Genomic DNA, 17,822 nt, shown 5'->3' with positions numbered 1-17,822 from the left:
TGGTGCGAAGACCCTATTGGAATGCAAGGAAATTATAATTTTTTTGGGACATTTCAGGCGGCTTTTAGAGGGCCTAAACATGCATGAATTCGCGTGAAAAATTCCAAATCCATCAAAACTGGTGAAAAATTTTATATTTTAAGGGAATTGCAAATGTGTGTGGAAAAATGGCTCTATAGCGCCCCCTGCAAATTTTGCAACAAGTACGACAGACAGAATATTTCACCTACAGCTACCAAATTTGGTACACACATGCAGCACGTCAGGCTGAACAAAAAAGCCAGCGGTGGCCATATCCTAAACCCAACAGGAAGTTTGCTATTTTGCATTAACTGTGGGATATTTGCGGCATTTTTGCTCATTTTCAAGCGCGAACTCCTCCTAGGGGATAACTCCAAGGTCACTGAAATTTTGCCAGTACATACAGCAGGCCTTAGTGAGCAAAAGTTATCAAAACGCTCCTGGAAATTTAAAGGGTGTGGCCGTGGTGGCCTCTGGAAGTTTGATCCTTCGCCATGAAACATCAGGTGCTGTGCAGATGCCCTAAACATGCTCCAATCTGCCTGAAACTTTACATGTATGATCAGTGTCCTGCCCTGATCACATTCATATGATGAAATACATTCATAGCGATAGCGCCACCTGCTGGCAACAGGAAATGACATGTTTTACACTTTGATGTACTATTCTTAAGCTGTTGGTCAGATTCACCTCAAATGTGGTGACATAAGCCTTAAGACTTTGATGATGATTCACAGTGAAAATGGTGAGTTGTCATCAAAAGGCGTGTCTGTGGCGGCGCTGCGAATTTCGATGTTTCGCCATAACTACTGAAGTGTTTTTTTCTTTGCTAATCCTGATCCTATCTGCCCCAAACTTCATATGCTGGACACCAGGCCCAGTCTGAAGACATCCACACTCATAAATTTAGAAATAGTCAGAGCGCCACCTTTTGTTAACAGGAAGTTTAGGCATTACATTTGCACGTCCCATTGCTCCAGACTTCGTCATATCATTCTGGAAATTGGTCAGCTCACTCTTCACCCCTTGACAATGCCACAGTCTGAAGATTTTGATTTTTGATACAATGCTGTTGCCGTGGCAACACCTTGTTGCCGTGACAAAGTACTTTTTGACAGGTTTAGAATGCTCAACAGCTCACCAAAATTACCACACCCATCACTGTCGACCCAAGGAAGAACACTGTATGCATCTTGGCATTGCGTGTGCTATAGCGCCCCCTGCAGTATTTTTAACAAATAGCCCCCGCAGCATGTTTAACCTACATCCACGATATTTGGTAGGCATGTATAACACATCAGGGTGAACAAAAAAGTCTATGGTGCCCAAAACCTAAACACAACAGGAAGTCCGCCATCTTGGATTAATTGTGAGATTTTGGGTCATTTTGGTCATTTTCACCGGTTAACTACTCACAAGGGACAACTCCAAGAGACATGAGATTTGGACAGTATGTAAAAGCAGTCATAATGATGACAACTTATCAAAATCACCTGCATCAGTCAAAGGGCGTGGCCATGGCGACCCCCTGAACTTTGATGCTTCGCTATGAAACATCAACTACTGTCTGCCCCCACAGCAACTTTCACCGATGTCTCTGAAATTTGGTATGTATATGTAGCTATACATTGGGATGAACAAAAAAGCCTCTTGGACACACACTCTAAACCCAACAGGAAGTCCGCCATTTTGAATTAAATGTCAGGTTTTTGGTGTTTTAGGTCATTTTCAGCAATTAATTCCTCACAGACAATAACTCCAAAACACCCGAAATTGGGACAATATATACAACACGCCTTCAGGTTTAAAAAATGTGAAAATTGTACATGATACTCAAAGGGCGTGGCCATGGCGGCTGACTGAACTTTGATGCTTCACCATGAAGCAGGAAGTCTTGTATAAATCCCCTGTACATGCTGCAATCTGTGTCAAACTTTACATATGTGATCAAAGTCCGGTCCTGATGAATTCCATACAGCAATATACAGTCACAGTGATAGCGCCTCCTGGTGGACAGACAGGAAGTGCTGCATAAATAGTCTGTACACCCTCCAATCTCACTGAAGCTTAACGTGTGCTCAGAATCCAGCCCTCGTCGCATTCATGGGCCTAAATACACTCTTGGTCACAGCATCGCCTGATGGACATGCTTGCGGTCGCCGACCAGCAAGGATGCATGGACCCGTTCAACGCTGCTTGCAGCTTTAATTTAATTTATGCTTGTTTAATAATTGGCCATTTCTCTACAAGAATACGAAAGACACAATAACACGCAATAAATCTAGAAGGACACTCAGAGGGCACACTCTCCACCAAAACCCAACAAGGTTTCATAACAAACCTAAGAAAGCAGTCCTGTCAGCTAGCAGGGTGAAACTTTCTGTATCATTATTCTTCTTCAAAATTGGTTTTGGGTTCCGAAGTGTCTGGCTAAAATACTCCAAAATTACAACTTGCCATTGTATAGTTTGGAGTAGTTTTACAGCCAACAAGAATGGGTGAGTGGAGAGAGAAGCACAAACTTAATAAAACTGCTAATTCTAGAAGAAACAATGATACAGAGTAAAATCTAAACCATTATATAGCATGAACTGATTATTATTGTGGGGGAAAAAAATTGTAATTTTGATGCAAACACATGGGCTTTCAGGAAATCAATGACCAGAGAGTACGTTAAAGTGACCTTTTTTACATACCTAATCATTAGAGGCCCTATCTTATTTAGGTTATGTTTGTTTAATGATTGGCCATTTATCTACATGAATAATAAGAACACAATAACACACAACAAATCTAGAAGGGTACTCAGAGGGCCCATTTTCCACCAAAACCAGTGCCCTATCTCACATTTTTTATTTTAAAAAGTGATGGGGATTTGCACCAGAATTAAATGTGTTCTGTCTCTTGCCATGCTCCACTTCTTTACCAGATTTCATTAACTTCTGCCCAGTAGTTTTTGCTTAATCCTGCTGATACACACAGACAGCACTGAAACAATACAGTACCTCTGACAAGGCAAGAGCCACAAATGCAAATATTTTCACCAGGCTCTATCTTCTCTAAAATGTTAACATAGTCATTAAAGCACAAGCTGCTGACCTTCCAAGAGTAAAAAACATAAACCTAGGTGGTGCACACAGTTCTCCCTCTGAGAAAAAACCTTATCCGTCATGTATATCCTCTTATCTTGTTACCGTCTGCTCTCCCATGGATGCTCCTGGCCCCACTCTGCTGTTCCCACTTTCTTACCCAAAAAATATATCCACTGCCACTTCGTCCCTCTTCCTCCTCCTTCTGCAGGAAAAAAAAAAAAAAAGAAATTCCGTGACGCTCAGGCACCACTGTTATGGCCATACAAGGTCATGAGAATTTTATGAGCTGTCTGTTTGCCTGCAGCGGGAGGAGGAGGTCCAGGTGTCTGCACAAAATTTATTGATATACTGCAGCGTACGGACACAAAGCAAGGCCACAGCTGTACACACTGTTGGGACGCGCTGACATAATATCAATAGCTCCATACACTGCTTCTGCAGGTTGGATTTATGACTGAACACTGAACTCTTGGCAACCCTTGGATGTACAGTATGTCCTGCATTTAATTATGGTGGTAAAATCATAACAGCAAACTGACTGACTTTCATCTGATGACTGCACTGCTGAAAATGCCATACTGGCTAAAAGAAGCACAAATATCCATGCATCAGTGGCGCAGGTACATGTCAGAATGATCTGGTATCAGGCCATTCTGATCACTGCCTTCTGAATTATATTTTGATTATGGAAAACTTCAAAAATGAAGTTTTTCGGAGGAAAATCACTAACTGAGCTTACCTTCTTCCACAACCACTGTATGCGCATGTGTGCAACAAAGCTATGCAAACATAAAAGCTATTTCACATTACTGTCAAACATGACGGCTGCTGCTTCAAATGAAATTGAAGATTGATTCATTTACAATCTGGAAAGAGTATGTCTATGGAAAAAGTAAGCATTTCTGACCCTAACTACGAGGACACAGTGTTCCAGACCAGTGTTTATACTTAACTTTACAACCTGCACAACCTTGCAACACCAAACCAAGCCAAGCCCTACTACACTATTTAGCCATGATCACAATGGCAAATATACTCAGAATGTGGTCCAGAACCTCAGAAAGGTCAAAATATAACCAACAAAACTTTAAGAAAATAAATGGATCTCGTTTGGAAATCTGAACAAAAGCACTAGTATCCTTGCTAACAAGCCATGCTCACTGAGGTTCGCTTTAGGGCATAGCAATATTTTTGGCCTACATTCTAATGTCATAAAGCTAATCTGTCAATGTTTACCCTGTAAATCATCTTGGTTTGCATGTCAGCAAGCAAACATTTGCCAATTAGCACAAAACCCAAACTACATCTATCTGACGCTAATGGAATGCCATTAATTTGCAGATAATTGGAGATAAAACAAAGTTAGTGTGAACTTAAATACTGACTTTATAATGGTGAAAGATTAGCCTGGCATAGCCAGACTATACTGCAGCACAGAATGGTCTGACTCCTCCCCTGCTACAGGGGAAAAATTGCTCTAGCTTGTTGGTACTTCTTAAACCACTAACAATCACACTGAGCGGATTAAGCCCAGGATGCAGCAACAGTGTCCCCTCAGAATAATGATGGGGGAATTGTTTTGGTGGAACAGTTGCAAGCATGGAGGCAAGCAGTGTAATTAAAATGGCTAATTTGCCAATAAAAACACAGCAGGGTTGTAATCAGTCCAACTCCTCTACAAAACTTTACATTTTCAGTGTGGAAGGTTGCTAACCTGGATGTCGTTGGTGTAGTTTCCTGTACTGAAGGGGATTTTGATACAGTGACATGTGGACGGGAAAAGGGGAGGAAAAGCCTGCATGAAATACATGACCAATGGCAGACTTATATAAGCAGTCTATATCCTGTGAGTCAGACTAGTACAAGCACATCACCAAAGCTGTTTCAACTAAGACATGAATGAGTGTAACAAATTCCAAGGCAATGCATTTCATTTAAAACCACAAATGTAAAGTAAGTGGAGGTGGAAGGGAAAAACCTCTGCTTTGTACAGTGAGGCCGATAGTGCAACAAAAACCAGCAAGTAAAATAAATTAAAAACATCAAATATTGAGCAAAAGGCAACAGGTAGAATAATGAAATAAGGCTGGAAAGGGGATGCAAAGTTGTATCAGAAGCATGCAGTGTTTATGAGAAAGGCTCTCCAACCAATAAAATTCACGGTCAGGTGGTTGCTATTATTTCTTGTACTAAACAGGAACTTCAAAGCGTAAACCTCCTGTTCCTGTACAGGCAGTGCAGTGTCACAGTTCCCTTTCTGCTCTGTAATCGTTTAAATGAGTTACACTGCCCTCTGGTGACATTTCACCTACCAGAATGACTATATTCTTGGATAATGCCAGAATTTGTGTGGTGGTGAGACAGTAGACTGATGGTAAATTAATCAACAACAGCTTTGCTGACCACCAGATTTCTTTGGCATCTGGTGATGGTTCAACAAGCGGCTGCTAATGTTCTAACAGGAAAAATGAATTGTGATCACATAACCCCAGTTTTAAAATCCCTCCATTGTCCTACTGTTTGTTTCACAATTGATTTTAAGATTATATCGTTTTCAGCCCTAATTTTGTTGAGGAGCAAATGGCACACATATTAAATAATGTAATGAAAACAGGGAATAAAAGTGAATACAGCCAAGTCATATCCCTACAAGCAGTTAAAGGAATACAAAGTTTGCAGTTGACAAATTATGATGTCCAAAATTTGAAATATTTCTGCAAATGACACATCGTCTATCAAATAATTTGCAATAAAAAAGTACTACTTTGTAGGATTAAAGTAAATATAAAGGAGTACATGTCTTTCATGTGAGAATCACAAAAGTCCAGCTGCTGGTTTTGACAATCCTTTTAATATAAAGCATTACAAAGAGGAGAGAATTTTGGGGTGAATTTTCATGGAAAATGTAACACAGAGCAAAAGTCAGGCAGGTTTACCAATACTGACATTAAAACATGAACCTGAGGTGCTGATTTGGGTGGAAACCCCACTTGTCTATGGAGTATGCAATTCTAATCCAATACACTCATAGTCCATTGGATGTCCACTTCATTTGTGCTGAAAAACATCCGGTGTTCATACACTGCCCTGACCAAATAAGCTAGCTAGCTAAATATCCGCAGTCTTTCTCCAGAATCGCAGACTCCACCTTTAAGGGAAGAGTGGATGGGGCAATGAGCATCTTGTGCTTCTTAAGTTTCAGTACTAAGATGAAGTAAGGCTGGTTACTACATGACAAGCTAAAAAACAAAGAGTTTGGGCGAGGATCTGTATGTACGTAGGTAAGTGTCAGAGGAAAGGCTGAAGGGTTTGTTTGATGACTCCACATTTTAGACCTTGTTTTTTGGATTTCTAGCTTCGGAAGTATTTTACAAATACTGACTTATGTGAATGAGGGTGGTTTCACATTTTGATCCTTTTAAGACAATTAAAAAAAAAAAAAAAAAGAAGCAAACGTCTTAAAATCCATCCAGATGGATTTTGCATAGTAAAATATGCGTTAATATACAAAGTCTGTCAGCAACACCGCAAGGTTAAAAATCACAACCCAAAAAACAAACAAAAAAGCTGCCGCTCAGTGGCTTTCTGATTTGGTTTCAAAGTGTTACTTGAGTCCTTTCTTTCTCCTGAGCCTCACACATCTCCCCCCCAGCTGTACGTATGAATTATTCTGTGCCGTTTCAAATGGTGCATTAGGATGAAGGTTTTCCCGCACTGTGAGCAGCTGTAGGGTCTCTCCCCGCTGTGAGTGCGCTGGTGGACCCTCAGGCTGCTCTGCTGTGTGAACCTTTTCCCGCACTGTCCGCAACCATACGGCTTCTCCCCCGTGTGCGTCCGGTGGTGGATGCTCAGGTGGGATGAGCACTGGAAGCTCTTACCGCATACCGTGCACCAGAACGCTCGCTTTCTCTTGTGGCTCTGCTGGTGCAGTTTGAACTGGTGCAGGCGGTTGAAGGTCTTCCCGCACTGTGAGCAAGCGTAGCCCCGGGCCACGCCGGAGTGAGACTTGTGGGGGTGGAAATCGCTCGGTGTGAAAGTGTTGTGCGAGTGAGTTACAGCTGCTCTATCTTCGGTGGCAGCCTCCCTCTCGGAGTCTTCGTCTGGCTGCCTCAGATGGGCGCTATGCGAGGCGTTTCTCTGTGGGTAAATTTGTTCCTTCTGCTTGTCTTGCTGCGACAATGCAGCCTGAGGTCTGGGCTGAAAACCGGATGACTGAGGAGCATCACTGTTGTAGATCCCATTGCACAGCCTCTGTGACTGCTGGACATTGGTCGACTTGTTAGAAATCACGGTTGCATCTGAATGGTCTGGGAATGTGTTGGAATACTCCTCAACTACACTCGAGAAGTCCGGAAAACCAGCCTCAATGTCATTGCCTTCAATTATGGATGACCAGAGCTGATTTTCCCTTTCATCCATGGAAAAGTCGGCAGTCTGCTTCCCCACATTGTGCTGGCATCCATCCTGTCTGAACGCCAATCGATCCTCCTCCTTCTCCGTCTTGACGGTGAACTGAAGGCCACTGATGTCTACTGCATGCGGACCAGAGTTGTACGAGTTGCTGAACTCTGAAGGCTTCTGTCTGGTGACCTCTGAATGGGTTAACTGGTGGTCATCTTCAAACTGCTGGTTCCCCGGAGCATTAGTAGCATTCGGGTATTGTACAGCAGAACCTGCAAGTGACAGGTGTGAGGAGACTTCAGGAAGGGATATGAAGTCGATTTCAAACTAGAGACAGCAATTCTGGAGATTTAATTCCTACACAAAGTCCAGTTCTTCCTGTGTGCAACCATCTGATCTTTAAATTGGATTTGTACAGGAAAGAAATCCACAAATTCTTGCACAAATTCCCATCCGTTAACTCACCAATCGCTCGAGCAGAATCACTGATCCAAAGTGCCTCATCTTGACTCTCCTCTTTAATTGTAAAGGAAATTGTGCCATCTTCAATATCGGGAAACTAGATAAAGAGAAGACGGATTAGTTGGATTTCTCTGGGTCACTTGGGGGCAACAAAACAAGCACTAAACAACTCCAACATATTATTACCATATAATATAGATTTGGAGAAGGTGTTAGCAAGCAGCTTCTTGTTTGTGCATTTATCAGACGAACAGCAGCTTTGCTACCTGGTGAAATAAGTCCAGTATTGACCTGCAACTCCTGAGGGATGTATTTGGTTAAACAGTCGGTTTATCTGTCAGCTGTGTGGTTCTGGTCAAGTAGCTGCATTTTAAGCTGCCTGCTGTTGCTGGAAGCAACACTGAGCAGAATAGTAACAAAAAATTGTGAAGTTTCAACCAGAAATGCAGCCAAAACAGTTAGCCAGAAGACACAAACACTATTCACAGAGTTAAAGTGATATTTATCCCTAGATTTGTTGGACATATGAGTATTACTATATAAAAACATTACTCAGTGAAGCAGCATTTACTAAAAGCAAGTTCCACGTTACAGCTGAACAATTAGGGCAAAATATAAAACTTTTCAGACAGATGTTGCAATTGCAATTTGATTTGCAATGCATGAAATATCATAAATAACTCTTTAGTCTAATGTAAGGATCTGAACTTAGAAACATGAACTGCTTTTGCCATGACATTATGTAAGTGGCATAGAACATAGACCAACTGAAAATGGAACAATTATCACTAAAGCTGTAACTATGTTAAATTAATTTCATAAAGTGATAATAGTACTGGGAATAAATTGTCCAAAACTGTTTCTAACTAGGGCTGCACAGTGGCGTAGTGGTTAGCACTTTCGCCTTGCAGCAAGAAGGTCCCTGGTTCGCGTCCCGGCTTTCCCGGGATCTTTCTGCATGGAGTTTGCATGTTCTCCCTGTGCATGCGTGGGTTTTCTCCGGGTACTCCGGCTTCCTCCCACAGTCCAAAAACATGCTGAGGTTAATTGATTATTCTAAATTGCCCGTAGGTGTGAATGTGAGAGTGATTGTTTGTCTTTGTATGTAGCCCTGCGACAGACTGGCGACCTGTCCAGGGTGTCCCCTGCCTTCGCCCAAGTCAGCTGGGATAGGCTCCAGCCCCCCCCGCGACCCTAGTGAGGATTAAGCGGTGTATAGATAATGGATGGATGGATGTTTCTAACTAAGCGAAGACCACGTCTCCCCATTGCAAATGAAACGTTTTCTGTTTATGTGTTTATTGGATGGCTGTCACACAAGGGGGACGCCATGAATTTGCAAAACCACTGACAAGACAGTTTAAAAGCTGGGTCAGACACGTAGTGTAGCGAATGCCCCAAATTGAGTGAGTTGTTTTTGATTTTTGAATAAAATCAAGTGGCAAACAACATAAAAGCTAAAATCCTACATCTATGGAGGAAAAATATGTATATCTAACTGACTAGATACACCTTTTTAAATTCCAAATCAGATGAAACAGCTCTGATTGGTCAAAAAAATATTACAATACACAAACATACAAAAAATAAATAAATCACTATACTGAGTTGGATAAGAGATCCAAAAATTTAGGACTAAATTTGAGCTTTTCAATTTCTGAATTTTCATTTTTGGATTAACCTTTATTAATTGCTAGTCCACACCAGTATCAACGCTAGTCAGTTTATTTCTTTTCTCTGCTTCTTTTTCTTCTTTTGCCTGCTCTAGATCCATCTCTTCCTCCTCCACCTGCAATGTCTTCTCTAACCACATCCACAAACCTCCTCTTTGGATTTTGTGCTCAACTGGCAACTCCATCTTCTGCATCTTTTCCATACTAAACCAGGCATATCTCCTCTGCAAACCAACTCAATCTTGCTTTTCTTACTTACACCCATCCAGAGCAAATCGCAGCTTCTTCTTTTACCTCCAGCTTCACTTCCTACTGTCTTTAATATAACTGGTCCTTCTATCATTTTTACCTTTTACTCTTTCTGGTATGATTCTGTTGCATATCACTTCTGGCGGTGTTTCCACTCGGACTCCACTTTCTTTCACAACATCTTAAACTCATCCACTCATTTCTTGTAAATACCACCAATTTTGCATCTATCTATCTATCTATCTATCTATCTATCTATCTATCTATCTATCTATCTATCTATCTATCTATCTATCTATCTATCTATCTATCCCAATCCTGAAGAAATTCTTGAGCCAGAAACAGCTAAAAGAAAGTATAACATGAGAACAAACCCAGTGCCTAATAGAATTACAATAAGATAAAAGTACAATATAAGTAGTAAGATCAAATCAGACTAGATTATCAAAGTAGGAATCAATACTAGCAATGGCTCTGCAGTAGTTAAGTAATAATACATGGGAATAAATGCACTGTGTAATAGAAACACAATAAAATAGAAGTATGATATAAGAAGTAAGCTAAAATAATATTAAGTAAAACTAGTAATACGTTTGAAGTCGTAAAGTAATAATGCAAATGAAAATAAAATATATAATACAGGTTTTAGTTTGAAATTTCATTATTTTTGCTATCTTGCACTGCTGTATAATGACAATAAATAATACAATTTTGCAGGAAAATGCAAATACTGCATATAAAATTGACATATCACAATATTATGAAACTGATATTTGCAGCGAACAGTTAAAGAAATTAAAAAATACATGTACAAATCAAAGTTTTTATATAATAAAACCGACACAGACTTTAATATCTCCTGCTGTGGGGTGTGGACAGTTGTTTCCCTCATCAGGTCCTCGGTCCATGTAGTTCTCTGGAGGCAGAAAATGAACATTTAAAGGAAATTAAGTGTTATTTTTAAACAGGAAATAATAATAGAGGTTAACCTGAAACGAGCAGCCTTCCTACAATGCTAGATTAGACTCGTGTTGTTGCATAAACCGACTGGGCGTCTTGTTTTCTCTACTTCTACGTGAAGATGCATGAATGAATTTTGACAGTTTTGTGCAGAAACGAGCGTCTCACCGAATCCTCGCTGCAGCTGCCGGTTCTTGTTCTCCGTCAGCAGCAGCTTCCTCTTCAGCATCTCGTTCTCGCTTTGCTTTCGGGAGATTTCCAGGTGCAGAAAAGCACATTTGTCATCGACTAGTTTGGAGATTTCTGCCACTGCTGCCTTCACCAGAACCTCCATTATTGAGGATAACTGTGTTTGGAAGGTGATGCACGTCGCCATGTTCAGTCGCACAAAGTAAACACGAGAGGAAAATGTAAACAGAGGCTCCCTCAGCGCAGAAGGTTTCTTTTTAAAAAAATGAGAAAAGGGGCGACGCAGTATAATTTTTACATCCCTGTGTGTTTCTAGCAGCTAACTGCTCCTTTCTTCCGTGTGGCGAAGAGTTTTACCGTAAAGACATGAAGAGACGCGCAGAGACATTACTGCTAAAGTCTGACATGATGACCTCCACCTTTATTTAACATCATTAAACTTGTGTTTAAAGGAAAATTAAAAGTAGCTTACCTGAATTTTCAGTCAGGAATCTGCACAGTAATACATTAGGACATCAAAAAGTTCACATTTTATGTAAATGAAGTTCCAGAGGCTGGGTTTTAGGCCAAAATCCACAAATACATTAAATAAATGTTGGGCTGAAAACACTCATTCCATACAATTTTAGAAGTAGGCATTAATTTGTTTCCTTTTCATTATTAGTCAGGTCAAAGTCACCACTATTCATATGGCACAGTGGTGATTAAATATTAACATTAGGATCCTATAATATTAATATGGAAATTTACCAGAGTGATTTAAATATTATGCTAATGACCCTACAACATTGTATGAAATACAAATTTACCTAACTAAATTAAATATTGTTGAGACCCTACAATATTCTATGAATTCTAAATTTTCCTAACTAAATTAAATATTAAAACTGTACAATGTTGTATAAAATACAAACATACCTTGATAAATTTTGGTGGGACCATACAATATTATATAAAATACAAATGAAATGACATATCAGAAACATAAATTTCATTTTTATATATATATATATATATATATATATATATATATATATATATATATATATATATATATATATATATATATATATATATATATATATGTATATATATATGCAAATAAAGCAAGACCAATTTAAAATTTATAAATAAATACTACAGTTTACACCCTGCGATATCGTAAACTATATAATTATGAGTAATTTAGATATGACGACCAAGACCTTACAAAATTAAACAAAATACAAATTTACCCGCCAAATGAAATATTAAGACCCTACAATATTGTACAACTCAGACATTTACCAGACTGAAAATAAATATTGCAAAGACTCCATAATATTATATAAAATACCAATTTCTCTGACTAAATTAAATATTAAGACCCTACAATATCATATAAAATATAAATTTACCTTACTAAAATAAACATGGTTAGGACTCGACAATATCATATGAAATATAAATTTAGCTAACTAAATTAAATATTGATCAGACTCTATAATATTATGAAAAATACAAATTTACCTGATTAAATATTAGGACCCTACAATATATATTATACAGATTTACCTGCCAAACATTTTTAAGACCATAGGATTTTGTAGCAAACACATATTTTGGGTAAATTAAGTTCCAGTGGCTGTGTTTTAGGCCAAAATCTACAAATACATTTATTAAATTGTGGGTTAAAAACACTCATTCCTTGTAAAATATAATTTTAAAAGTAGGCCGATGTATTTTTTTGTAATTATTAGTCAAATAATCATTATTTATAGGGCACACTGGTGATAAAAATGGAACAAGCAAGTTTAAATAATAATGTCAGGACCCTTCAATATTAATAATTATGTAAATAAGGCAGAGTTAAATATTACAGCAAAGACCCAATAATGTTAATTTTTAAAAAAGAGTAATATCAATAAATTAAATATTAGTGTTAAGGCCCTACAATATTGTATACAAATTTGAGGAAGTCAGATATTATGTTGTAGACCCCTTATTCTATTAGATACAAATATACTTGACTAAATTAAATATTGTTAAGACCCTAAAATACCATATAAATCAGACATTTACCAGACTGAAAATAAATGTTGCAAAGACTCCATAATATTATATAAAATACAAATTTCCCTGACTAAATTTAATAAAGATCATATTCATATTATATAAAATACATAATTACCTAGCTAACAAAAATGTTAAGATCTCCTTCATCATCTTTTAAATATCCTAAGCAGCATTTATCAGTCCCAAGAACTCCTTTGAAAATGTAGACCTACTGTAGAGTGCTGCAAGCCCTTCTGCAGCAGACAAAATCTATTAAAGTTCCTTTATGGTCATTGATTAAACCCTATAACCTCATCTCTGTGTGGCAGAATTACATTTATTTTCCATTAAATAATCCATGACTTAATAGAAATAGACTGTATATAAAAAATGGATTTAGTTAACAAAGAAGTGACTTAAATTTGCATTCCTTACAAAAGCCAGCAACCAGGGCAACTCTGGTTTAAAAAGAAGTCAGACTGCATAGAAGTCTATGAGAAAATGGCCTTACTTCCTCTGTGAATGGGTACCTTAGCTAACATTTTCCTAATAACTCTCAATTGCTACTTTTAAGACTGTAATAATTCAATCTAAAATCCGGCATCCCTCAAGGACCCATGCTGAGTCCTCTTCTGTTATCACATTTTACCGCTTTTCAATGAATGTAGAAAACCTGGAAGAAAAGGAAGGAAGGTGAGAGGCATAATAAAGGAGGAGGAGGAAGCAGTAGAGAAAAGTTTCAATAATCATTTACTTACCCTGATTAATAATAGAATAACCACAGTGGCCAGAATTCAATAAACTTAATTTTTAGTTCTTTTGAAAATATAAAAAGAAGAAAATCTGGTTTTACTTTCAATATACATTTATCTTTTCAAACGTCATCTAACCTCCTGCACACAGTGACTACTATTGTAAAGGTCGTGTGATGTCCGTGAACCATGCTACAATTGTTGGGTATCAGATTAACAGTTATTGATCATGATTTTGTGCAACAAGCTGCTGAATTACATCAGAGTGAAAACACTATAATTAAAGAAGAAAAAAAACAAGAACGTGACAGTTTTTAAAGGCAATAAGACTGCAGTGGCAGATTTAGAGATACCTTTCTCATGTGAAAAATGTAGGCACTCACACAATAAAGGGTTCTAGTCACCACTCTTGCCCCTGACAGGTGCTACTTCTGAGCTAGTGCTATTTTAACCATGTAGACTTTAAGTCCAGCCATCAAAAAACTGCACTGTTCATCTAGGACACATAATTGAATCAACCAGATGATTTCTTTTCATTTAAAGGGTGTCCATTTGAAATGCTCAACACCGCCTTTGACTGCATTTGTTATAAACGATCTTGACCAAATCAAAGGGACATCTTAAAAATGATGTGACCTTCCCAAACTCTTGGTATCAATGAGGTATTTCAGGTCTCTTTAGTAAAGTTTCTTACATATTCTTCAGCTTATTACCGTTCCTTCACTTTCTCCACAAAAACTTCACCATGTGGTCATTCACTGTTTTTGGTTAGTGAAAAGTCACGTATGTTTTAAATCTTGCCTCGCCCCAAAATTCACAGGACATGCTTTTTGAAACATCAAACGGAATATTGAACCGACATTATCAAAACATATTCACATGCAGCTTTGGAGGCGATGACAATCTGAGGCACAGTAAATGAGGACGAGGTTTGACTCTGCTAACTGCTATCATTTCAACAAATTATTTTAAACTGGCTTTTAATCACTTCTGCAACAAAACAAAACTTCAAGCACCTTCATTGGATCCCCTCAACAGAAGAACTCAATCCATATTGTAAAATAAAATAAATTATGCTGATGATACGCTGACCACTGCACTTTATCAAAATTATGATGCAGATTGATTTGTGAAACTATTCCTGTAAAACAAGCTGATAGAGCAGAAACCATTAGCTGATATGCTACATCCATGTATTTTGCATGTGTTTGTACCGATTCTGAAAAAAATCATTTTAAAAAAGAAAAAAAAAATCATCATTACCTGACTAATTAGCCGATATATCCATATTGATCTTTTTTAAATCAGGAGATTTGCTTAAAGCACATTACTTGTAATATAAAGGACACATTTTTAACCCTCTGAACCTCAAAATCTACAGTTTGAAAGGCATGTTGTCTTAAAAAAGAAAACAAATTTGCAGAAATGACACAATTTAGCTGCAGCAGGAATTGTAAAAACTGAAAGAATCATCAGATTTTCTAACTTTCCTTCAGCATTTCACTGGAAAACTCATCTAAATCTAAAATTAAAATCATAATTTTTCCCAAAATTAATTTCCTCTACATGCCCTATTTTAAAAATATTGCCCAAATTAAACTGTTTGCGTCAATCAGAATCTGCATAAAACAAAAATTGGCAAGTCCACCATGTGTCAAATATTCTGGGACTTTTTTGCTGAACTTCAGCTGCTGAGCAGGTAGCAAACATAATTAAAGCTGCAAGCAGCGTTGGACGGGTCCTCGCATCCTTGCTGGTCGGCGAATCCATGCATGTCCACCAGGTGGCGCTGTGACCGAGAGTCCATGTCGGCCTATGGATGTGATGAGGGTTGACTCGGATCACACAGGTCAAATTTCAGGCAGATTGGAGCATGTTCAGGCTACTTATAGAGCTTTTCCTGTCCATCCACCAGGTGGTGCTGCGACCGAGAGTGTATATTGGCCTATGGATGTGATCAGGGTCGGACTCTGATCACACATATAAAATTTCAGGCAGATCGGACCATGTACAGCCTAGTTATAGAGCATTTCCTGTCCATCCAACAGGTGGCGCTATAACTCTGAATGTATATTTGTCTGTGAATGTCTTCAAAGCTGGACTCTGATCACGCCTGTAAAGTTTGAGACAGGTTGGAGCATGTAGAGTATAGTTACACAGCAGTTGATGTTTCATGGCGAAGCATCAAAATTCCAGAGGCCGCCATGGCCACGCCCTCAGACTTTAGGCGACCATTTTGATAACTTTTGATCACCCATGCCTGGAGTACATCCTGGCGAAATTTCAGCTCTCTCGGTGTTACCCTGTTTGAGTTTATAGCTTTTGAAAATGTCTAAAAATGACCCAAAATTGTCAAAGCATATGACATATAATTCAAAATGGCCGACTTCCTGTTGGGTTTTGGGCATGGGTGTCAATTACATTTTTGTGCGTCTTGACAAGTTACATATGCCTACCAAGTTTCATAATTGCAGGTAACACGTACTGGCCGTAGTAACTGTTTGAAGTTTTCCAGGTGGCGCTATGGAGCCACTTTGCCACACACATGTGCAGTTTCCCTAAAATATCAAATGGGTTGCCGGTCCAGATATGTGTGGTAATTTTGGCGAGCATTTGAGCATTTTTAACCTGTCAAAAAGTACTTTATTACGGCAACGATGCATTGCCACGGCAACAGTGTTTTATGAATCGTCAAAATCTTCACACTGTGGCATCATCTAGGCGTAACCACTGAGCTGACCAATTTTCAAGATGATATGACAAAGTTTCCGGCAATGGTAGGTGCAAATGTAATGACAATTACTTCCTGTTGCCAATAGGTGGCGCTATGAGTATTTCTAAATTTATGAGTGTGGATGTGTTCAGACCCGGACTGGTGTCCACCATATCAAGTTTGGTACAGATTGGATCATTTCCAGCTGAGATATTAATAATTCAATTTTCATGGCGAGAAATCGAAATTCGCCACGCCGCCACAGACACGCCCTTTCATGATGAGTCACCATTTTCTCTGGGAATCATCATCAACGTGTTCAGAGTTATGTCACCAAATTTGTGGTGAATCTGATCAACCTGCTAAGAATAGTACCTCAAAATGTAAAAAATGTCAATTTCCTGATACCACAAGGTGGCGCTATGACTGTCAATGTATATAACCACATGGATGTTGTCAAGGCCGGACTCCGATCATACATGTAAAATTTCAGGCAGATTAGAGCATGTACAGCAGAGTTAGACACCACTTCCTGTTTAATGGCGAAGGATTAGTATTTCTGGGAGTCGCCATGGCCACGCCCTTTGACTTGTGGTGAGTATTTTGATAACTTTTCATCAGATATGGCTGCTGCATGTACTGGCCAAATTTGGCGTCTCTCGGACTTATCCCTGCTGAGGTATTAATCTCCAAAAAAATTTTTTATTATCCCTTATTAATCCCACGAGGGGAAATTCTGATTTTCGCATCTCTCAGAGCGCAGGGTCAGCCGCGGTACAGCGCCCCTGGAGCAGGAAGGGTTAAGGGCCTTGCTCAAGGGCCCAACAGTGGCCGCATCGGGGTTTGAACCTCTGACCTTCTGATCAGTAGTCCAGAGACTTAACCGTTGCGCCACCACTGCCCAAATTGCAAAGCAATTCAAGATGGCCGACTTCCTGTTGGATTTACAGTATGGCCATGACTGACTTTTTTGGGTTTCCTGATGTGCTGAATATGCCTACAAAATTTTGTAGCTGTAGATGAAACACTTTGCCAGTTGGCCTAATGACCAAATTTTCAATTTTCCAGGGGTCGCTATGGAGCCATTTTCCCACACACATGCGCAACTCCCATAAAATATCAAATTTTCGCCAGTCCTGATGAGCATGCCAAGTTTCACGCGTTTTGGGGTATGATAAGGCCGCCAAAAGTGCAAGTCTGGAAAAGAAATAATAATAATAATAATAATAATAATAATAATAATAATAATAATAATATTAATAATAATAATAATAAT

The 17,822-nt window shown here is 38.8% G+C and overlaps 1 protein-coding gene across 1 annotated transcript; it reads right to left on the bottom strand.

Moving 5' to 3' along the window:
- Positions 1–5,945: 5,945 nt before the first annotated feature.
- On the bottom strand, positions 5,946–11,888 carry LOC111564905 (zinc finger protein 235-like). The gene is made up of 4 exons (XM_035945734.2): positions 11,027–11,888; positions 10,747–10,814; positions 7,980–8,073; positions 5,946–7,786 (listed from the first exon to the last, which is right to left on the bottom strand). The coding sequence occupies exons 1-4, from the start codon at positions 11,232–11,234 to the stop codon at positions 6,747–6,749; spliced, it is 1,410 nt and encodes a 469-aa protein (XP_035801627.1). The 5' UTR covers positions 11,235–11,888; the 3' UTR covers positions 5,946–6,746.
- Between the last annotated feature and the right edge of the window lie 5,934 nt (positions 11,889–17,822).

The sequence above is a fragment of the Amphiprion ocellaris genome, chromosome 10 (assembly GCF_022539595.1).
Source record: "Amphiprion ocellaris isolate individual 3 ecotype Okinawa chromosome 10, ASM2253959v1, whole genome shotgun sequence".
Taxonomy (NCBI): Eukaryota; Metazoa; Chordata; class Actinopteri; family Pomacentridae; genus Amphiprion; species Amphiprion ocellaris.
This window is presented reverse-complemented; position numbering and strand designations above follow the sequence as displayed.